Source organism: Chrysemys picta, chromosome 5 (genome assembly GCF_011386835.1).
Source record: "Chrysemys picta bellii isolate R12L10 chromosome 5, ASM1138683v2, whole genome shotgun sequence".
NCBI classification, from domain to species: Eukaryota; Metazoa; Chordata; order Testudines; family Emydidae; genus Chrysemys; species Chrysemys picta.
In genome coordinates, this window is record NC_088795.1 from 20,905,259 (window position 1) to 20,928,027 (window position 22,769).

Genomic DNA, 22,769 nt, shown 5'->3' on the forward strand with positions numbered 1-22,769 from the left:
GTTCAGTGTTAGCAACAGGAATTCTCTCTAGTTTACATTCCTTGTTACTTCTGTTTAATTCATAATAACTGCAGCTCACTTGCTGTCAGGGGACAGTTGGGAGTGCCACAGCTAATCTCAGACACTGGTTGTTTTTCTACTGTTAGAACTGCTCTCTGCAACTCGATTCAATGCATCTCTTTGTGACTTCACAAAGAAAAAAAAATCTCCCATAAGAAACAGCAACAAGCAGGGCTGGCTCCAGGCACCAGCTGAGCAAGCTGGTGCTTGGGGCGGCAGATTGTTCGAGGAGGCATTCTGCCCAATCCTAGGGCAGCACGGACGCTTTTTTGTGTGTGTGTTCTGCTTCGGCCGCCCTGTAGGGGGCAGCGGCGGCGCAGAGAACCAGAGCGCCCTGCAGGGCAGTCCTCTTCCTTCCCTCCCTGCCGACCGGATCGGAGCACTTGCGGCAGGTGGCAGCGCAGCGGGAGGGGCCGCGTGGCAGTGCCCCTGCTGTAGCCCTGGCCGCCCCCTTCTCTCTCTCTCCCTCCCGCCCGCCCCCTCCCTCTCCCCCCCGCCCCCCAAGCCGGTCCCCCTGCACTCGCGCTCCGGCTGCGCTGCAGGGTTTTTGTTTTTTTTTTGCTTGGGGCAGCCAAAAAGCCAGAGCCGGCCCTGGCAACAAGGAAAAACCATCAAATGGGTTCAGTTTTATTGAAGTCAGTGAATTAAATTATAAGCACCATAACTTCCAACTCCATTAATGATGCAGGGAATAAAGACATGGATGAAATCCTGGCTCTACTAAAGTCAATGGCAATACGATTGATTTCAGAACTTCAACCAATGGATTCAGATGTGCCAAGAGTATTATAAAAGCTTTCAAAACTTCTAAAGGGCTTTTCCTTTTGCTGCACATAGAAGACTAACCTCTACAGGATGTCACAAAGAAAAAAAAAAGACAGCTGGTTCTTAACAATTTACTATATGAACTTAAGCCTGCCCTAACAAAAATAATTTTCTTCGTTTCTGTTTAAAAGTCGACGCAGCAAAATATGAAACTGAAAATAAATGGTTTGAGGATATTTTCCCTCACATGCCTTCAATTTATTTATTTGGCAACTTCTCCCAAAACAGGCTGATTTAACTTTTGCTGAGGTCCAAAGTGATGCCAGCAGCCCCAGAATACAAGAGAAAAATGTACCTTTGCCTCGCCCCCCATTTTTTGCTACAAGTGGAGCTCAACTGCACCTAAAAATTGGGCTCTGTCTCCTTAAAGTTCTCTATCCAAGAGAAACAGTGCTGGTAAGTGCAGTGTTACCCATCTGGAAGTTACCCTGTTATGTGTTTGCTGAACATAATTAACGAACCATTGCCATTTAAAAACCAATACAGATCTGTGGCTTTAAGAATGAATTCCATTAGATAACAGTAGCTTCCAAGGAAGCTGATTCTAACATAGTTGCAGTTGGGAAACAGGAACAAAAAGTTCTGGTACATCTAGCCTCACCAGCCCTTGAGCAAAGGGTATAAATGGCATTTATGTTTACAAATATTTATTTGCTGTACAACATGCCAGTTATTTGTTTTTATATATGAAAAATCAACCTTTGAGTAATAGAAGTTCTTTGTTCCAATAGCTTAACATGTGGCTTTCTTGCTCATCAAACTGTTGCAAATATCTCACTCATATTAGAAATCCCAAGTAATCGTTTTTTGTTTCTTCTCCAATAAATTAACCGGAGTGGTCATGCCTCCATAAAACTGATTGTGCATTACAAACTGTACTGTGTACCTCAAAGTCACACAACTATAGGTAAGAAATTTTTGATCAATTAATGGGACATTAACTATGTTAGGACCACCAAAGTGCAGATTAGTTCCGCAAAGAGATGGAATCAGTAGTATACTGGACCGGTGATATCATGCAGGAGAGCATATCAGACAGATCACTTAGAAGATGCAGTCAACAGAAAAAGACACCGATACAGAAACTCATGTCTTATTAGCCTTCAGTGACAAAAGAGCATCTCTCTCATACAATACCTCTCTTTCTTTTGCAACTCCAAAGCACTTGTTGATTTCCTTGAGGGCCTGATACTTTGTAGAGGAGGAGGTTTAGTGATAGGGGTGATGAGAAGGGCATCCAAGAGCGAACGGTAGACGTTAGGATCGGAGAGTCTAGCAAGCATTTAGAAAGACTTGGTAAATACACTAGCTATCCACACAAAGATGAAAACTGACAGGAAATACTAAAATAACATGTGAGATCTGAGCTTCCCAACAGTTTCCATAAGAGTGTGACAAGAATTATAACTGGAAAGTGATCACTCCCTCCCTTGAGAAACTTATTGAGAAACCACTTCAGTGTCTGCAAAATCATTTAATAACTAAAAACATAATAAATGTTTAGATAGTCATAAAATATCCCAGTATAGCCGATGGCATCTAAGGATCTAAAAGCTACTGATAAATATCAATTAATCTTCAACCACCAGGCAAGGCAAGGGGGTATTAATTTATCCAGATAGAAAATGGGCATCATGAGACTCAGAAAAGTTAAAGTTATTGCCCCAGACTTTGCCAATAGCAGAGTAAAACATAGGAGACTATTCTATTCTAACCCCATGCACATATTGCTAAGGTGCAAGTTAACTGTTTCTGATTTTACATCTCTCCCAGTTAACTCCTATGTGAGCATGAGCTTTTTGAAACTGATTGATAAAAATTAAGAAAGCTCCGTTTTACAGCTGATTTCTACCTGGCCCGTACAGCAACAGCAGCAGACACGGCAGCGGCAGCACTGCTTATAACTTTTAAGCTCTGCCTGGAAGGAGAAGGAACAGGGATGGGAGAAAACTTTGGCAGATCTTCCAATGGATTTTCAGGCAGCGCTTTTCTAGTGTAGAAGCTTTCATCGAAAAGGGGAGAAAACAGAGAGAAAGGAAAGAGATCTCAACCAAGAAATAGTAGAAGCAGCTTGAAGTAATCACTGAAAACTGTGCCATCATGAAGGTGCCATTTCAACGCATAAGTTGGTGGAAAGACTACTCTGTTGACCCTTAAACATGAATATGGAAAAACAGATTTTTCTTAGGCACAACACTCTTAAATGATCAATACAGCTTTCAGTAAAAAAAAATCTAATTCAGTACAACAATTCACAACCTTGGGCCCTTATCCTATAATTAACTCAGTGTGGGTGCAGGGGTCCACTCACACAGAGCATGTTGTAGCATCAGGGTCTTGGATTCTCTGACTAGTTCTTCATGAGAGCATCAAAATGAGTTTGAAAGTTATTCTGCTGATCGCCTTAAAATCAGAATCAGTATAATATTATACCAAAATCATCATTTAAAAGAAAAAAAGACATTAAAGGTACAACAAGTAACTAGTGCACGTCACAAAAACTGATTTTCCAAAAAAAAAAAAAAAAAAAAAAATCTATATTTTCAGGTTTTCCTTCTATTCGCCTCTCTCCGTACCTCTGTCTTCACTTTTTCTTACCCTCCTCCCCCCAATCACTGTCCCCAGGAGGGAGGAGAATAAAAAGAAAAAGGGGGGGGGGAGACAAAAAAACCCCAAACCAACTCAAAGATAAATATACTGAAAAATATTTTTGGGGAAAAAAAATGTTAAAAGGTCCATTTAGAACCCTGGAAAACTACAACTTAAAAAATTTCCACACACTTGTTTTTCCATTTTTCAATCGGTTTCAGAAATAACTAAACCAAACACATGAATGACAACATCATTTTGCAGTGCAGCTTTGATTTAAGTAGAGATATTGTCACGCTTTCACTTAACAGTCTGCTGTGTGCACATCATAAATTTTACCTTGTATGACTTAAAGATGATCTAGACTGAGAACTTGAGATTTTAGCAAAAAGGACTTGTTTCAAAAGAAGGCACAAATATATAATGCCTGCCCAAAAAAAATATTGAGAGGGTAAAAGAACATTATATACACATTTAGCATATTTTAGGCAACAAGAGCAAGGATCATGAAATCAAAATGAATATGACAAAATATAACACTTGCCTTCCAGAAAACAAAGTATAGGGTTACTGTTACTGACTAATAGCAGTGAGCCTCACAAAGTTTAGTTGCTACAAATCTGTCTATTTAAAAATTGAACTGAATCACTGCTATTTATAAACTTCCCCCAATTTTCCCCTTCACTGCATTTTTCAGGAGAAAAGCATTTCACTGCTAGGTCAACATATCATTTTGGTAAGGGACTAATTCTTTTATGGCACTTCATCACACAATCCAAAACAGCATTTTGCTGTATTTTGCTCCAAGAACTCCATGTTAGTGGATAATATGGCAATGCACATTTTACAGCATCATGCCATAAAATGAGATGAAACCACATTATTTTATATTATTTGTATTCCAATTTTAAGATGGCCAAAATTTGTGTACCTGTCAGGAATAGGAGGCACTGAAGGTATGGATTCCACATGTTGGACTGCACAAGGTGGCTCCGCTGGTGCAACTGTGAGCAAGGGTGGCTCAGAGGTCTGTGTAGCTACTGTGTGCTTATCAGCTAGAGAACTTTCTTTACCGGCTTCATTTGTTATTAAGCTTGCTGGACCTGGAGCACTCAACTCGGCAGATTGAGTTATTTTCCTAGTTGACATTAATTTAACAAGAAGTAGTTATGAGATCAGATATGCAGAAGCATTGCAACTGGAATTCTTTATTTAATAAAAAGATAAACAATAGTTGCTATCTATTTCTAACAGGGGTTTTATTTGTGACAAGATGCTACTGGTAAAAGGCAGCAAGGCATAGGGACTCTTCTACTGTGTTATCTTCCAGATTAACAAAAAATGTAGCAAGAAAAATAGGACCAGCCACAAACTGATTCCTCAGGGCAGTAACTTTTTTCAAGGTTTAACTTTGACAGCTTACAAATAGCCTCATTTAACAATGAAAGCAAAGTATGTAACTTTTTTTTTTAATAATGATTCCAGCAATTTCTGATATACTTGAAACAGAATGTGTGACATAAGACACACTACCTAGCGTAAGTAGACGCCACTTTAGACACTGTGGCAACTTGACTACTGACACTTAAAACCTGAACAACAGCAGGTGGATGAGGTGCACACTTAGGTAAGGCTTCCAAAGGATTGTCAAACAAGAGATTTCTAAGGCAAAAGAAAGCAGAGACGTAAGTAGCACACTAAGCAGAGAAAATAAATATAAAAAATCCCCACAGTATCACAGTGTATAGCCTCCAAGGAAAATAATTACTTTGGTTACATACTAAAGGAACTATGGTAAGTTAACAGTAAAATATACACGTCTGCTAGTATTGTGTTTGTATTAAATCTTTGGCAATCAGAATCCTCCCACCGCCCTCCACCCCATTTACACAAAGTTCTGTACATTTAGAAATTTTGATCAAATTTCAGATTTTGGCAGGTGAGTGGGCACTTCATACAATTTTTCCCTCATTTTTCAACCCAGGAGATGGCAAAACTAAAAATATAGAAAATGATATTTGCGCAGTTCCCCTCTAGCGTTTTTTTTTTTTTTTGAACCAGCCCTAATGACAAACACAGGGATTTTGCCCTTTCTAATTATTTTCTGGAGCTGCCCTTGAATTCAGTTCTTACAGTCCCATTGATTTCGCTGGGCCCTGTACGAGACCGTAAATGCAGAGAAATAGTTTGATATCACATGAGCTTGTGAATTTGGGGAATTTTTCAGTCATGTTTGGATTTACACCCTCATTTCTTGTAGAACAGTTACTTTATATTCTTTTTGCTTTGTTGGTGGCTAGAAAAGGGAATTACTTTAACACTAGCTGATGCTTTTGCAATAAAAACCCGAAGATTACACTTATTTCAGAATATACTATTGGCTGCCTTTTAATCAGCAAGAGTACTTCAAGATTTGACTATTCATATTTAAAACCATATATTAAAGGATAATGTGCAAATTTGTGATATAGTAAGAATACCTAATTCAAAGTATTTCTTATACCATTTGAAAAGTAAAGACTAACATTCCAAATTAACCACTTTGCACACATTACTTTGGGGTTATGTATTTTCCCTCATTTTAATGGGAACATTCACACTGACAACACACCATCCTCAAAAGTGTTTTTTTTTTTTAAAGCAACCAAACTACTTTTTTTTAAATCCACCCAAAGACATTTGTGACACTGTTAAGACATGTAAAAAGCGACCAAGAGTCCTGTGGCACCTTATAGACTAACAGACGTATTGGAGCATAAGCTTTCGTGGGTGAATACCCACTTCGTCAGTGTAGTAAGTGAAGGCAACATAGTAAAGGCCTAATGAAGGCCCAGTATGAGGCCTGAACCAAACTAAAGTAATGGTCAAGGCTTTGCTAGCATAGAAAGCAAAGTTAAGCTGTGAGCAAAAGGCAGGCCCTGCTCACAGAAGTTGGCAAGGAAAGGGCTGATGTTGCAGAAATACATATTCATTTAGCATAGTTATAGTATAAACATGGTACCAAGACATACCATACGGGAACATTCCACAGATAACATGGAACAGACCGACCCATCCCAATGACAGGGGCAAAAGGGTAAAATGATAGATAGAGATGTTTTGATCGAACCAACAGGTACAGGGTGCGAGACGGCCCCTTACTGCATAGAGGGGTTGTACCTTGCTACGTAGAGGGGTTGCACCTCAATACGTCAGGAGTGATGTGTAACTTGTTTGTACCTGTGTATAAGAATGTGTCCCTGGGGTGGTGTCTTTGTCCGGCCACGGGGGCAGTGGAAAGTCCCGCCACTGAGCCGGGTCCTTGCCAAGAGGCACTTTTCTCGTAGTATGCCCTGATTGAGGCTCAGAAACCTACAGGGAACTGCAATTGTGTCCGAGATCGCAATAAACCTGGCCGAGGTGCCTTTGTATCTTAGTAGACTCTGTGGTTATTGGGGATTCTCGTCGGGTCTGCTGTGTCAGCTATCTGCGCAGAGCTGGGGCAGCACATAGAGGGAACACACGCACGCAGCCGAGTGATATCAACAGGAGAAAGCAGAAGCACCACACCGGTAGCCTCTCACAACAGTCAGATGCATGGTAACTTTTCACAGATGTAACTGAACAACCTAAAGACTCTTGTTGCCACTGACCTGCTTTATATTATGTCTATTTCAAGATATCTGGGACACCTATTTTTTTCTGGAGGTTAAAGTTGCCTGGGAAACTATTGAATGAGTGATCGTTGAAGGAGTGAATGGGTAAATCCATAAAAGTAATTTCTAAATTAGTTATAAACATTTAAACATTAGGAAGCGTAAGGAATGCCCACATTTTAATACAACAATTTTATATGGGGAAATAAACAACAGACCAAACAAGATACAGCAGTTTGGTATATTGCCTCATGACTAATTTGCACTTTAATTACAGGAATGAAACGACAATCATTTTACTTTACACTGTGAAATCTGCCAAACAGGCAGTAAGGCTGGCTTTCATTCAGTAATAAGTTCCAGCTTCTTCATAAGCTGTAACGGCAATCAAACTCTCTCCTTTTCTTGGGTTCAGAAGTGGATGACACAAGTGACTGATTTCAGCCAAGGAAAGAGCTAGACCACCAGGAAAATGAAGATCTACACTAGCTCGGTGACAATAAATGCAGGACATAAGTGATGAGATTAAGTCTACTGACCCTTGGATAGCCTTTTTCTGCATTGCTAAATATATGATGGCTTTCACAGCAATTACTCATTAATTTCAGATGGTCATGGTTTTGAAAACAGGACTTTTTTGGAGATCAATTTAAGATGTATGCTACTTAAACGGTGTTTGAGACAACAGCCTTTCACCGCTTAAGAACATAAGAATGGCCATATTGGGTCAGACCAAAGGTCCATCCAGCCCAGTATCCTGTCTACCGACAGTGGCCAATGTCAGGTGCCCCAGAGGGAGTGAACCTAACAAGTGATATCTCTCCTGCTGTCCATCTCCACCCTCTGACAAACAGAGGCTAGGGACACCATTCCTTACCCATCCTGGCTAATAGCCTTTAATGGACTTAACCTCCATGAATTTATCCAGTTCCCTTTTAAACCCTGTTATAGTCTTAGCCTTCAGAACCTCCTCAGGCAAGGAGTTCCACAGGTTGATTATGAAAAAGTTAATGAAAACAATGAGCTCGGTTCATAGAACACCATTAGTAGCCAATTATTTTCAAATGTCTTTACTACTACAAACTACAACCCCCCCCTCCCCTCCCCCACGTGCGCGCACACACAAAACAAAGCCGCTCAGGTTAGGAACTGTCTAGGTGTTCTGAATTACTTGTCCTTGTAAATGTGAGGTAATACATGAATTTACCATACCAACAAAGAGGTACTTTCTTTGGCGTAAGAGGGATTTTTTTCCAGACTTGTGAGTGAATTCAGTGCTTAAAGACTAAGATCCGATTTCAGCCTGGCATATCTAGTCTCCTCAGAATGCATGCCCATGACCCCCCCCCCCATAAGAATAGGAACCATACACAAGCATCAGCTAAATACTTTCCCTTCCCTACATTCACAACACTTGCCCGCACTACAAGCTTAACCCATGGGTAAGCAAATGCACCTCACCCCTCTACCTTTCTGGAGCAGATACTGCTATTCTTGTGATAGTGTACCAAACTGTCCATTTTGCAATATGCACAAACATTGGGGGCCCAGGGGCATATCCGAGTCCACCATTTCAGATGTTATCTATACTGGAATTTCTTCCAGATCAACCTAGTGCAGTAACAGTTAGGTGGGGATAGATATTTGTTTCCCCTTATTTTAGTAAGCACTTACTAAATGTGTTATTTCAAATAAGTTGCTTTGGCATCAGAGGGAAAAATTAATAAGTAAGGGCGCAAGTGAGCCACTGCCTTGTGTCTTCAGTATGATGTTCCAGATGTGCCTGTGCTTAGGGGCAACGGCCATCTCTGCTTGTACAATACCCATCATAACAGGGTGATGATCCTAGCCAGAGTCTCAGAGCGCTACTCTAACTGAAACATTGAATCAAAATATAAATGCTTCTAAATGTCATTACTGTTAACACTTACCATAATCCTCCTTCTCCTCTGATCTCACTAAGGCAAAAAAAAACCATTTTACTAACTTACATCGGGGAGACATTGAAACAAGAATTACCCTACTTTACAAAGAGAGAACGCTAAAAACTTAACAAGAGGGAAGGACAGTTTTATCTACACTATCCTAAGATAAAGCCGTCTTAGTATGTGCCAGAAATGAACATGAGAGCTACCTCTAAACTCATCTTGCTACACATTTGGAGATGGTCCAACCTAAGAAAACAGTTTGATGGACCTTTTGGCTTGACCAGGGGGAGAGAGAGAGAGAGACACTAACAATTCTTTCACTATTTTATCTAAATCTTTCAAAATAAAAACATCCATTTGAAAGGGTAGTTATACTATGATTTTAAAAAATGTATGGGTGTGTCGGTATACCACAAATAACGGTAAAAGCAAAGTTTATTTATTTTGATCTTAAAGAAGTGCTAAAAGGGCACCCTGCCATATGTACTAAATCGGGGTGGGCAAACTTTCATCTGGGTGGGGAAATTGTATGTAGGGGGTTGGGATGCAGGAGGGGTACGGGGTGCGGCAGAGGGCTTGGAAGGGGGTTGGGGTGCAGGAGGGGTGTGGAGTGCAGGAGGGGGCTCAGGTGCAGGGTGTACGAGGGGGCTCAGGGCAGGGGGTACAGGGTGCAGGAGAGGGTTCAGGGCACATGGTGTACGAGGTGGCTCAGGGTGCAGGAGGGGTGCGAGGTGCAGGCAGGGGGCTTAGGCCAGGGAGTAGGGGGGGGGCGGGGTGCAAGTGGGGTTTGGGCTCCGGCGCTGCGCTGCTTACCTAAAGTGGCCCCGGGGTGGCAGCGGCACGCACCGGAGCCAGGGCAGGCTCCCTGCATGCCTGCCCTGGTCCTACGCCGCTCCGCTCCAGGAAGCGTTTTAGACCATTTTAGTCCTATGCTGCTTCAGCTGTTCTAACCAGCTCCCACTTCCACAGTGAAGAGGAACCTCAATGGTCCAACTAAACTGAGATTACCACTCAGTGATTGAGTCCCCATGTCTGTGGCCTAAGGGGAATGCTGTCACCATCTGCTCTTGACAACTATTAACACACCAGCACCTAAACAGCAACTTCCTTATGTGGTCCCTGTGGGTCACTATGGTTTATAGACAGCTTATAAGATATCAAGGAAAGGGAGTTTATTTGATTGGTGGGCTGATCTTCTGGTCTTATCTCCTTAAACTTGGCTCCAGGCACTAGCTTACCAAGCAGGTGCTTGGGGTGGCCACTTCGGAGAGGGGCGGCACGTCCAGCTGTTCAGTGGCAATTTGGCGGACGGTCCCTCGCTCCTACTCAGAGCGAAGGACCTCCCGTCGAATTGCCACCGCAGATCGTGATCGCGGCTTTTTTGGGGGGGGAGGGAGGCTGCTTGGGGCCTGTTGGCTGGTACATGTGGATGGGTGTGGGTGAGGCAATACTATCTTTGTCCGTTATTCAGTGTGTACGCTCACCTTTTGTCAGAATGGCTCTCAGCTTAAAGGTGTAATTAGATCAATCATCGTTCCTGGATTCTCTGACAGCTGCTAGAGATGGTAACATCTACTACAGCAGGCCTGGAAACTGCAAATCTGCTCCAATACTGACCTCAAGAGAGTAACACCCATAGCTTTCCCAGGTAAAAATCACTGTAATGGACTCGACACAGCATACTTGAAGACCAGCCAGAAACTTCATTTGGTGCAGAACGTAGCTAAGTGGGGTGGGCTCTCAGAATACAAATCTATGCACAAATCTCTGTTTTGACTTCCTCATCTCTTCTAGGTCAAATTCATAGTGTCAGTAATTATCTCTAAAGCCCTGATTGATGCGGTAACTGGTTTTAGAGAGTCTGCTTTGGAACTGGTAGAAATTGGCTGAGTTACACACGTTGTCAGCTCCTAGGGTAAGACTAGTGCCAGGCAGAGGGTTCTCATTTGAGGGAGTCCTACCTTTGCAATTTGGTTCCCCTTAGCCATCTGCTAGAGCCTGAGGTGGTAAATGTCAGGGAGTGAAACAAAGCCTGTTATTACCATTTAACAACTGGCATGTTTTTCTGTTTATTTCCTTTATTTTTTGGTAAATGTTGATAAATTTGTATTGAAGCTATGTCCACTATGAAGGCATAAAGATATGTAGGGGATAATAGTGGAAGCTTAAGATTCATCATTTAGGAGAGGCACTATGTAAATAAATAATATAAATAAAGGGCAGCAGCATCCTCCCTTCAAGAGCCTTGAGTCACAGCAGAGAACACAAAGAACCTATTTCTTTAAACAATGGCTGCCACAAAAAACAAAAACCACAAAAATGCTGCTCACGTGAAATGTTTGACAATGGTAGTTCTATGCTTGGATCAAGGTATTAATACAGAATGGTGCATTGTATTTATTTCAAAATAAAAATAGTGCTTCTATACTACTTTGCGTCAGTGAAGTCTCAGAGCTTCGCTATCTTTTAAATATCATCATAGCACCCCCATGAGACAGACAGGTGCAATGATCCCTATTTTAACAAATGGGGAACAGAGACAGCATAGGTATGTTTACATTGCATTTAAACACCTATTGCTGGCCTGAATCAGGTGGGGCTGTAAAATGGCTGTGTGGACATTTGGGCTTGGCCTGGAGCCTGGGCTCTGGGACCCTATGCGGGTCTACACAGTGATTTTTAGCCCCACAAACCCGAGTCAGCTGACCTGGGCCAGCCACGGCTGTGCCATGGGCTTTCTATTCTAAATGTAAATGTACCCAGAGAGACTAAGTAACTCACCCAAGGTCACAGAGGAAGTTTGTGGCAGAACAGGAAATTGAACCTAGGTATCCCAACTCCTTACGTTAGTATCCTAGCCACTGGATATTCCTTCCTCTCTAAAAGATGGAAAAGGGTAACAGACCAAAGTACACATCTTAATCATACTGCACCTACGACGACTGCTTCCGCCATTAGGATACTGGCCAGCTATTAGTGTGATCTAACTGCAGTCTATACACTTAGGGGGATGAATAATAACAAATTTCCATTCATGTCAGAAAAGCTGTCATGCCAAAGAAGGTGTGGAGAAATCTCAGGATGTTTGCACTCGGTATCCTTCATATTTTAACACAGAGCCAATATTATGGCAAAACAAGAATTAAACAAATTGAGCATAATTTCCACAACAATGACCATAATATACTCTTTCACTCAAGTACACGAAAGTGGTTAATGAACCAATAAGTCCCATGCATAGGTGTGACACCTATTTTACATGTAGCTAAACTGAAGCAGATAACTTAAGTGTCTCGCCCAGGTTACGTAGTGAACAGCCAACAAAAACCATTGATTTCAGTAAAACATTTGACTACAACATCATGGCACATATGGTACAGGAACAGCAGTTAAATGGACATATTAGAGACAGAAGCACAAGTAATAAAAAGCATGTTTTATGGCTGCTAACCCTTGTAAACAGATTGTGAAAAGGATGGCATCAGCAAGTCAGCTAATTGGGTGTTTGGGTTTTTGTTTCTTTTTTAAACTCAGGGAGGTGAAATCTCCTGTGTTATCGTGAGACCAACAGATGCCATGAGATGAGCTTCCTAAGACAGAAGTTATTACAATTCAAAAGTAAGTCTTATAAGATTCATCCAGAAATATTTCATATTAGTTTGTTCTAGAGGTAGATGTAACCATCAATTGCCAGGCACACTGTAACAACCAACCAACCGACAAAAGCCACGACTTTCAAAACAACAAAGCTGAAGAACAGAGACCGCATTCCCTGTTGAAATCTAAAGCTCAAAGGCCTGTATGAGGTCATACTTGATGACCTAAAGTTTAGGCTTTGGAAGAAGACCATGAGAATAATCAGGCTCCAAAGGCAAGAGCCCTCTACAATTAGTTCCCTACCACTTGTAACAGAGTAATCCAAATTGTAGAGAGGCTCTGGGTCAAGAGTAGTTATACTTAAGGCTAAGGGAACTGTGGAACAAGAACAGGGTCCATTGTTATCCTTTTGATCATCTTTTGCATCAATCTGTCCATACCGTACAGATAACTAAAATAATCCAATTGAATAAATTTAGGATAAGGTACAAAAAATAACAGGCCTTGTTTGGTGTTTGTTTTCTCTTCCAGGCACAGAGCCACACACCCACACTATTAGCTTATGAAATTCAGTACATCAGTGTAGCTTATTCACCTTAAGGAACAACATTTAAAAATATTTTATTTTCTCTTTCTAAACCCACAGATGACCTCCAAAAAAGAGTCTACAGTCTGCCAAGAAAACGGTCTAAATAGTGCCAATTAACGTATCCAAGGTCAGTGACTGGAAGTTTGCCATCTCTCATTTCATCACCACATAGTACAACATTCCTTTAAGAGCACACCATATTTTTTCAATATATTTAATATGGTTTTGCCTCAGTGGGAAATACATTTGAATTAACTCTCAACCTATACATTAACACTTCATTGTTATCAATTATAGCAGGTCATGGGAAGGGTCACCCACTGACAAAGTTGATCTTTCTGAATTGTTTTACTACATAGTATGTTATTTCTTATGCTAACTAGTATCCATCAAGGGTTCATGGGCCTCAAGTTTCTGCTCCTCTTTCCTCTCCTCCTGCCATGCTCATAAAACTGGTTATGTTCAGTTTAAATGGGTGACAGTCAAATCTACCCCAAAATAGAGAAACATGGATAGTATAGATTTTCCTGTTATAATTAGGAAGAGTACCACCGGAGAATCATTTACCTCCCATGGGGTGAACTTGAGACATGTCCAGGAAGTCTGGGAGAGGGAACACTGACAGGTGAAGACTTGGCTAACGGTGAACTGTCTGAAGTAGATTCTGGTCTGGTGAACAGTTTGCATTTCATTCAAGGTAATAAAATCAAATCAACACAAAAAAGATGTTTAATCTACATTTAAGTGGCATAATAAACATACGTTAAAAAGCGAACAAAACATCAGTATCTTGAATGGGAAGCAGGGTTAAAGTGAAAGTCAGAGCTGAGATGAGGCACAATTTTTGTGTGACTTTTCTTGACTTTGGTAAAGACTGAAACATGTATTGTTGCTTGTAAAATCAGTAAATGGCCAATTATTATATTTACAGAGATGAGACATATATATTTAATGTCACTCTGCATAGCCTGATGGAAAAAAAACAGTAAATACTAAAAATGAGATTCTCAGAAATTCTAATTTGGGCTTCATCTTAGTGTTTTATACCCTTTCATTGTGATTTCTTCATTCCAGAAAACTAGTAGGGTAAGTCGTTTGCTTTATGCTGCCACTCTGCCATTTACTTTGTGTGCTACAGGAATTGAGCAGAGTGGGGTTGAACCTTGAAGTATAATTCTTAACATTTTCTCCATATTATGCCACCTGCCCAGACATGACTGAAGTAACTGCAAATGTGACATTTAATGCAACAAAGGTCTTTTGTTTGAAGAGAAATGCACATCACATTTCTAACGGCAATGTCATTTTGTGACAAACAGTAAGTAGGAGTTACAAGGCAAGCGTGTTAACGTACACCACCACATTTGTCTTCCACAAATTTTGAGCAAGTAAAGCTACCTGCGTGAGAACGCATTCTTTATTTTTAGTATCATGCAAATTTAAATATCTTAACAGGTTTCCAGTCTTAGGGGATATCAGTGTATTTAACGGACTTAGCAATGACAGAGAAGCAGACCTCAGAGCTGGTAACGGTGTTGATGGAGGTTCTGATGCAGGTGTCATCTCGATGGTCTGAGTAGCTACTGAATGTTTATTTAGATCTAAAGAGGAATTCTGGGCTTCTATTCCATTAGGTAGATCTGCAGACATGCTTTACAGATGATAAAAAAAAAAACAAAAAAAACCACAACAACACATGGACAGTGTTGGAATACGTGTGTGAAAATTCAGAATTGACCAAAAGTGAGATCACTATTTCACTATGGCTAGGGATTTGCTAATCTAAAAATCCAGAAAAGTCTCTATACAAACCTGCTCAATATCACTAACAAGTCAAACAGTAACCAACTCAAAATATTTAATGGATTTGGGAGTAGCATGATAATAAAGTTCTATTTTAACTTTAGATTTCAAGCAAATAGAAGACCAACAAAAAACAGTGGTACAAGGAGCGATTGATGGTTTGAATATATTACATTTATAAAAATAACACTGAAAAACATGCACCAGGGTTCACTCAGTAGTTCATTAATGTCCAAAATTGTGTTCCTCAGCATTCAAGACATCCAGAATATACTTGAAAATCGGAAAATTACTTTATTACTAAATGACAAGTTGTAACCCAACAAAATCATTGAATGCTTCCATGGAAATATTTAAGTGTTATTTGTGTATTCTACTTTAGGTAAAACTTTCCATGATCACTGTTACTCTCTCCAAAAGAAAACACATTTTTATCTACCTAGCTACATACAGGGATGGATGAAACTCAAAATATTTGGAAGTTTGCTTTAGAGAAAGTTTAAAAAGCTTTGACATTTATCTGAAGTTTATTCACAACTCTTGAAATTCTTCACTCTTCTTTGATTACATCCCCATTGCCCAGGCCTGTTAATTTTAGGCCTACCTCCACAATAGATGCAGTCAGTTGTTTTATTAAAAAAAATAAATCGGGACACTAAATATTTTCCCATATCACAGGAACAAAATGCATTCTGAGGCCTAATTTGAATCAAGCAGTTAGCTAAATCCAGATCATCATATGGCCCTCCGACTGAAAGCTAGTCTGTCTTTTTGAAGGTTAAATGTACACTTGGAATCAGACTGTGCATTAAGGTGCATTATTCACATTTTAAAATAAAAGCAGTTTAATGTTTCTCCCAACAGTTTTTACTTATTTCAATTTTTTTTTAAATTAAGAAATGCTGGAAGTACCATGTCATAAGTGTGGTTGGGAGGAAGAGACATCTGGGCATGGAACATGTATCATGACATTCAAGTCTGTGAGCAAAATATCTTCAGATACATTTGATGAGAGAATGACCTTTGGTTTGTCAGAGAAGGTGTTGTCCCTTTAAGGACTAGAAAGGGAGAGAGTTACTACATGGAGGCAGCTCCATACCCGGACAGCATGCAGATGCTGACCCATTCTCACCCGACCCCTCAGGTGACCTGAAGAGAAGCGGACTATTTATGTCCACATCTGTACAGTAGAGGCCCTCTTTTCCACCCGGACTAGGCTGAACAGTCTCCCACCTGTTGAAACTAGGGTGGGGGGGGGGAGGGGAGAGAGAGAAGAAGCGCAGTTGGTGAGGAATTTTCCCCTCACCCCCAGATTTGCCAAGGTCAAGTAGCTTTTTTCACCTTCCCCAAGGCAAACTGGAGGCTTGTGGAGCCCCCCTCCCATGACCCCTGTTAAACCTCATCTGAGGTGGGATGTACGTGGTGAGGTCCAAGCAGCAGGGTGGCTGACAGCAAATCTCTAGGTATATGTAAAGGACTATGGAACTATCTGCACTGTACCGTTTTACCTACCAGGCATTCCCAGACATTTAGGAATAAAGTTGCAGCCTATCCAGTGTCTCCTTCCCTTTTTCTGGCATAGCCGCACAATGAGGGTAGAGAGAAGAGTAAATACACTGAAAACATTGCTACAGAGCATTTAGATGAGTAGACTGTGGACTTTTGCTATTCAAGATCAATGGAAATCAAACTGATCACAGGGACAGCGCACAGGTTCTGACTAAACTGTTCCTCCACTGAGCAATTAGGTGCTTACTTTTAATTAAGATGAACTCTTCTGGCTCCCTTCTTCCTATTGTTGACTAACTATGGCAACACACTTGAACAGATAGTGGGAGAATGTGAAAATAGGAGTGAGACTTTGCTGGCTAGTGAAGGTGGAACAGACATAATGGAGGCAGGAAGGAAAACAACAGATGGTTTTAAGAAAAACATTAGAAGTCTTTTTGAGAGATTGATTGGTAGTTTGCATAGTTGTAATTCTAATGTAGAAAGACTGAAAAAGTTATGTGATGAAATACACTATTCAACTCTTTATTTTCTAAGCCAACCAAGGTACAATCATTTTACAAGGTACAAACTTTTTATTTTTTGTTCCTGGATTTCCTTAATTTTTTTTTCAAATAAAAAAAGAGAATAGACTCTTAAAACTACTAATATAAGAACAGCCACCAGAGGGACATACCAGATGGTTCTAATTTTGAAAAAATATGCAGCATTTTTGCTTATCTAGAAATTTGTTTAACAGCCCTGAACACATTTTTGCTAAAGTAACTTGCTTTAATGAAGTGTCATCCAAATATTTATACAGTGGCATACCATAACATATTTCCAGGTGGCCAGTGATTTGTAAATCTAGTTTTCTGGGAAATTCTTATGCTTTGGGGAATTCTTCTTGAATCTGGATATACTTATCACTGGACACACCATGAGGATTTTTTTTAGACTTGTGCACTTTGTATATTTATTTTCACTCACTCTAAACAAATCTATGTTTTAGATTATTGCAAAATCATTTTTTCCATTTCTTATTGAAACAACTCATTCTATTAAGAGCTAAATGCTAGCAAGATATATAAAATGGCAAATTAAATATCTACAGGAAAATAGTCTCATTTTATATGAGCATTTCAAAATAATACATACTTTAAGGTCAAACAATATATTCACTCAAAGAATGCATTACAAAAGTGGCCAGCAGCGGTCATCTAATCGCACTTATTTTTCACTGTGTTGAATACAATCTGTAATAACTTTCCCCCCATGCCATGCATAAAAAATTATTTAAACTGGCAAAACCACTTTAATACAATGCTTACAATTCCAATGTCTGAACATACATGTTCTAGTTCAAATCAATAATTAAAAGTGTGCTGTAAGTGCATTTTACTAAAACTAAGCACATTATTTAAATGTGACACACAAACAGGTACTTGAAACAGAAGAGAAATTATAATTTGATAGAACTGCCAAGGCAGTTCATTTCCAATTGACAGATTTTTGTCCGCAGTGAAACTGTTATAGTGAATTATTTTCCCTAAAGGTCATTATGTGGTTTTAATGTAAAACAAATCAAACCATTATTGGACGTAACTATTTTTATGCTATCATGTACTGGATGAGAACGCTTCTGTAGTTGTATTTTTACTTTGATATAATTCCTTATATTGTGCACTCTTATGTTTCCACACAAGTGACTGTTAGTGTTAAGACAACTTAGCAGTTACCTGGGGTCTCCATTTTCTGTTTGACTCTCCCTAAAGATAAGATGACAAACACAGTGAGCTATAGAATTGCTGAGCTGCCGGAATGTTTTGTACAGCAAAGTAATGCTTTTGAAGAGGAAAAGCAAACTTCAGAATATTAGAATGTTTTTAGGATGTAACCTCTCTGCAATAATAATTGTTCAAAGGAAGGACTATTTTGATTAGAAAACCCTAGTTGATATACTCAAAATTTAAACAAAGTGCTATATAACTTATAAGTAATTCAGTTTGCTCCAAGATTAACCTTTTAGGTTTGGACTTTCTGTACTTCAACAGGTGTTAAAAGTTGACAGTTTATTTAAATGAAGATGTTCTAGGCTCGTGTCACATACTTCTATTTGGGACAGCAAAAAAGATCAGTCACTTTGTCGCTCGATGCAGTATCCCTTACAAATCAAAAAGATGTAATAGAAAATTTTTAAAAGGAGATTTGGGAAAAATCCCATGCATTTATTGTACAAATGTTGGTGGCTCTTGCACAGCTCGATTTGGTTTTATTGTCTCGTCTCTTGCAGCAGTAAGATTATAATACTAGAGATACAGCACTTTTGTATGAGAGTTCTACATATGGAGTCAAAAGGCCTCAAAGAAAAAACAGACAAAACTAAGTTAAAAGCAGCTTTTATTAAAATACTCTTCAAACTTCAAAAAGTTTAAGTTAATGAGTGTCTCTACTATAATACATTATATTACAGGATAATAAGCATTACCATCGTAGGGTACCGAAGCTTCTATAAAACACAAAAAACCCTAAGAGTTTCACCCTACAATAAATAATCATCACTGTTTATGACTTCATCTTATTCTCATTTGATGTTGCATGCTGAAGCTCTTACATATACACAGCAACATTGCACTCCTTTTTTGTATAGTCTTTCCATGGTGTGGACAGGACACCTGTTTAACAGGCTCAGTACTTGTACTGCACTAAGATTTGCAATAGCAGCAAAACTCCTTTTGGCGGGGAAGCCATTTGACTTCTCCCTCTACCATTTTAAAACATTTACAACCCACTCAAATATTTCTGCTGAGCTTCTATTGAATTTAAATACAATTATCCTGGAAAGTACAAGTGTTTCAGTGTTTACAGGCCTCTTGTCAAGCATCCTGTATACTGTTCTTTTGCTCATCTTTCTAACAACCTACAAGAACTTAAACTCAGCAACACAAATGAATCCTCCTTGTCAAGAAAGAACTTCAATTGCCACCTCCTCTACCCACTTGACGACAGTCACCTAAGTCACTTTGTATTGATTATGTAAGTTTGTTAACACAAACTAATTTCATCTTATTCTTTACACATCAGTAGGAAATTGTTAGAAAAGTATAGAAAAAGCTAGAGTTTCTCTCATAAGAAGGCTAATAAAATACTTTTTTTTTGCGCAAAGCATTTGGAAAAGAGAAAAGGAAGAAAAGGTTTGTGTTTTGTTTTTGCAACTTGGGTAAATCACTGGACATTAAGGACACGTGCTGAGACGTCATGGTGCCAGTCACGTAATTTTGTATATTTTGGGCCTAAAATCTGGATGGGAATCTTTTCCCTGTGGAAAGAAGTGATAGAAGAAACGTAAGAAAGGAAAGATGTTTGTCTTACAATTCAATTCACACGAACTGACAACATGCCATCTCCATGCACTACTTACAGGCCTATATACGTTATCATCTGTCTTTCAAGGCCTGATGCAATGCCAAATGAAGTTAATACAAAGACCCCTGCTGAATCAGGTATTGGACTGGGCCTTTAGCACCACTTCGAATAGCATAATTTTGAATAGCATAATTCTTCAAGAGCAACAAAATAGCTATCTGTTCAAATCTTAGAAAAAGTTAATCTAATCTATTACAAGCCAAAAATGCACAGCTAGATTCAAGACAAAACATTACATTCATCTGTTTACAACCTACCACCAGACAGAGAACCAACTGTTACATTCACTGAAAAGTTCCAACTCCTGTACAAACCTTAAATTTTCAGTCTTGTATTAAGCTCCTAAATAAAAGCCAATCACAGCACCCAAAAATATTGATTTTACATGCTGATTCATTTACTAATACATATATAACACACAATACTAACACAGAACAACATGTAAAAGTTTTTAGAACTTTACACCAATGCACCAAACTGCAATATTACATTATCAGTTAAAAATAAGCCATGCAAAATATTGAATACTCAAAATACAGATCTCAGTTAAACAACAAATCAACTTACTTTGTTTTCTTTGTAGTCTCGGTTTCTGGTTCTTTCACTGCAATGAAATAAGAATTTTTATATTTCTAAATGGTTACTTTGAAACAATTGAATTAAGGTTGATCTTCCTCAAAAACAGTGCCAATAAAATCTTTGCATCACATGATCATGTATTTTGTACATGCCAAAGAAAAACTATTTTATAATTTTTCAAAGAAGGTATTGCTATTATTTTTTCCACTTACCTCAACATGTAAAGCCATAGGGCCAGATTTTTAAAAGCATTCAGGTGTCTAAAGATGCAGACAGGTGTCTCGTGGGATTTCCAAAAGTGCCTAACTCCCATTAGATTCCAGAAACCCCTGTAGGTACCGTGCAGCATCTTTAGGCATCTAAATATCTTTACAAATCTGTCCCTTAGTAACATAAATCTAAACATACAGAAATTATAGGGAGAGAATAATGTTCACTAATCACTTTAGAATGACTTAAATTACAATTTCCCTATTATTCCACGTTATGTTATGATTTTAAGATTTGATATCTTTAGCTCCTGTAAGGCAGAAGCAAATGCTGTACTGTTCTGCTGGAAACTCCTATTTTCAACAGAAAGAAAAACTCATTTCTAGCCCTGAAGCATCATAATGTATGAAAATTTAGACCCATTTGTGCTCTACGATGGAATACCGCCCCACTCTAGGCCTCACAAGCCACTGTGATTTTGAGTGGAAATTTCCACATTTGGTGGTGGTGGAGGAAGGGCAGGAGGGACATTTTTCTAGCAAGCTGATTCAGGGGGAATATGGTAGTTGTTTTAAAAAAGGACCCTGTCAGCTTGGAATTTAGTCAGGTCAAAAAAAGTTTCAGGCACTATTGACACCTGTCCATAATTCCCTCTCTCTTTTGCTGTGTGGAGGGTTCACACGAAAAACAGGGTAACGGATTACTGAATTGATGATCCAAGGGAAGAAATGTTACAAATTGGATTGGAGAACTTTATTAGTTATTGTTTCAGCACCTTATAGCAAGTTCTACCAGGACAGAGGGTGCAAGTCCGTTACAGCTACTTATCCTTATCTAATGCTGCAACACCAAACAATTACTCACTGTGTTCAGTGCCGGTGATTTGGGCAAGGATCCGAAAAGAACGCGATTGGGTAGTTCCTGTCCTCGGGTGCCAGTCTTCAGTATCTTCAATCAATCGTTTTTTGCTGGCATCTCTATGAGTGGGTGTGTGGGAAAACTCTGTATAGGTATCCACAATGTGCTTCCTTGGTGGACTATTTCAACAAAGAATAGTTATAAGGGGGAAAAATGTGAAATTTCATCAGGAAATCTTAAATTTTGTCATTGTCACAATGTCATTTAAGACCTCATGCACTACCAAGGTTTGTAAAAAGCTTCTGCATTTGGGTGCAGATGTGCTTTTGTAAACGTTACTACATACAAAGTGACATGAGCTCATAGATAGAAACACAGATTCAAGTCTATTGCTTGCAAAACAATTCCATGAATTTAGTAATTTAAGTCAGATTTACCATGAAACATTTAAAATATTTTCTACAGTCACTATCAAAGTATATTTAACAGCACAAATCAGTGTGAATATGTTATATACATTTTTAAACATTTACCGTTTAGGTGGGTTTTTTCTTATAATTGAAGGAATAAGCCAACAGAAGTAACAGTGTTCCAGTGTGAACAGGAAGGAGAGAGGAAAAAGAAAAATAAGTAAAAGTAGTAAGAAAAGTGAAGTGAAAGATATGGGTAAGTCAAGTGATAAAATGCAATGAAGCCAACCACTAGTGACAATGATATCCTGCTACAAAAAATTGGTTCTGTGCAATGTCCATGATTTTTTGTATGTGCATCTGCAACTAATGCCATATATATCCACAGGTAAGAAAAAAGTAATCAAAATGTGGCTTATTTTTTATAACACCATCTCTGAAAAATAGTATGTGTAATGCTGGTGAAGTGTAATGGGCTAAACAGGCCTGGAGAATGAATTCCTCTCTTTGTTCCCAGACGTAGAGCACACTGCCTGTTAGGTGTACCTCATCTCTGTTCTGGAACATTTAGTGCTGCAGCTAAAGATGAAAAGATAAGAAATTCCATGCCTCCCAACTGAATTTATCAACCAGGCTGCCAATTGTGATGGTGGCTATTGAGATGTGGATTGCTGTCCCATAGAAAGTATATTAAGGGTTTGTCTACACAGTGGAGTGTTGCACTCTATGGGGACATGACTTCAAAAGACTGATTTATTTTACATACATCAAC

At 39.2% G+C, this 22,769-nt stretch overlaps 1 protein-coding gene across 45 annotated transcripts in view; it reads right to left on the reverse strand.

Annotated features, from left to right (window-relative positions):
* The window catches only part of PDLIM5 (PDZ and LIM domain 5), a 233,188-nt gene that overhangs the window by 58,680 nt on the left and 151,739 nt on the right, over positions 1 to 22,769 (reverse strand). For 16 of the 45 annotated variants that reach the window (XM_065596061.1, XM_065596078.1, XM_065596058.1 and 13 more), the window contains 10 exons: positions 22,121 to 22,138; positions 21,594 to 21,766; positions 20,508 to 20,544; positions 18,254 to 18,283; positions 14,740 to 14,874; positions 13,791 to 13,892; positions 5,008 to 5,136; positions 4,406 to 4,612; positions 2,738 to 2,887; positions 2,023 to 2,157 (listed from right to left, as the gene is read on the reverse strand). In XM_065596061.1, the coding sequence (XP_065452133.1) occupies positions 2,023 to 2,157; positions 2,738 to 2,887; positions 4,406 to 4,612; positions 5,008 to 5,136; positions 13,791 to 13,892; positions 14,740 to 14,874; positions 18,254 to 18,283; positions 20,508 to 20,544; positions 21,594 to 21,766; positions 22,121 to 22,138 (1,116 nt within the window). Of the gene's footprint in view, positions 1 to 2,022; positions 2,158 to 2,737; positions 2,888 to 4,405; positions 4,613 to 5,007; positions 5,137 to 13,790; positions 13,893 to 14,739; positions 14,875 to 18,253; positions 18,284 to 18,897; positions 19,834 to 20,507; positions 20,545 to 21,593; positions 21,767 to 22,120; positions 22,189 to 22,769 lie in introns of those variants that run through there. The other 29 variants (XM_024099936.3, XM_065596065.1, XM_065596074.1 and 26 more) reach the window with 13 other exon arrangements.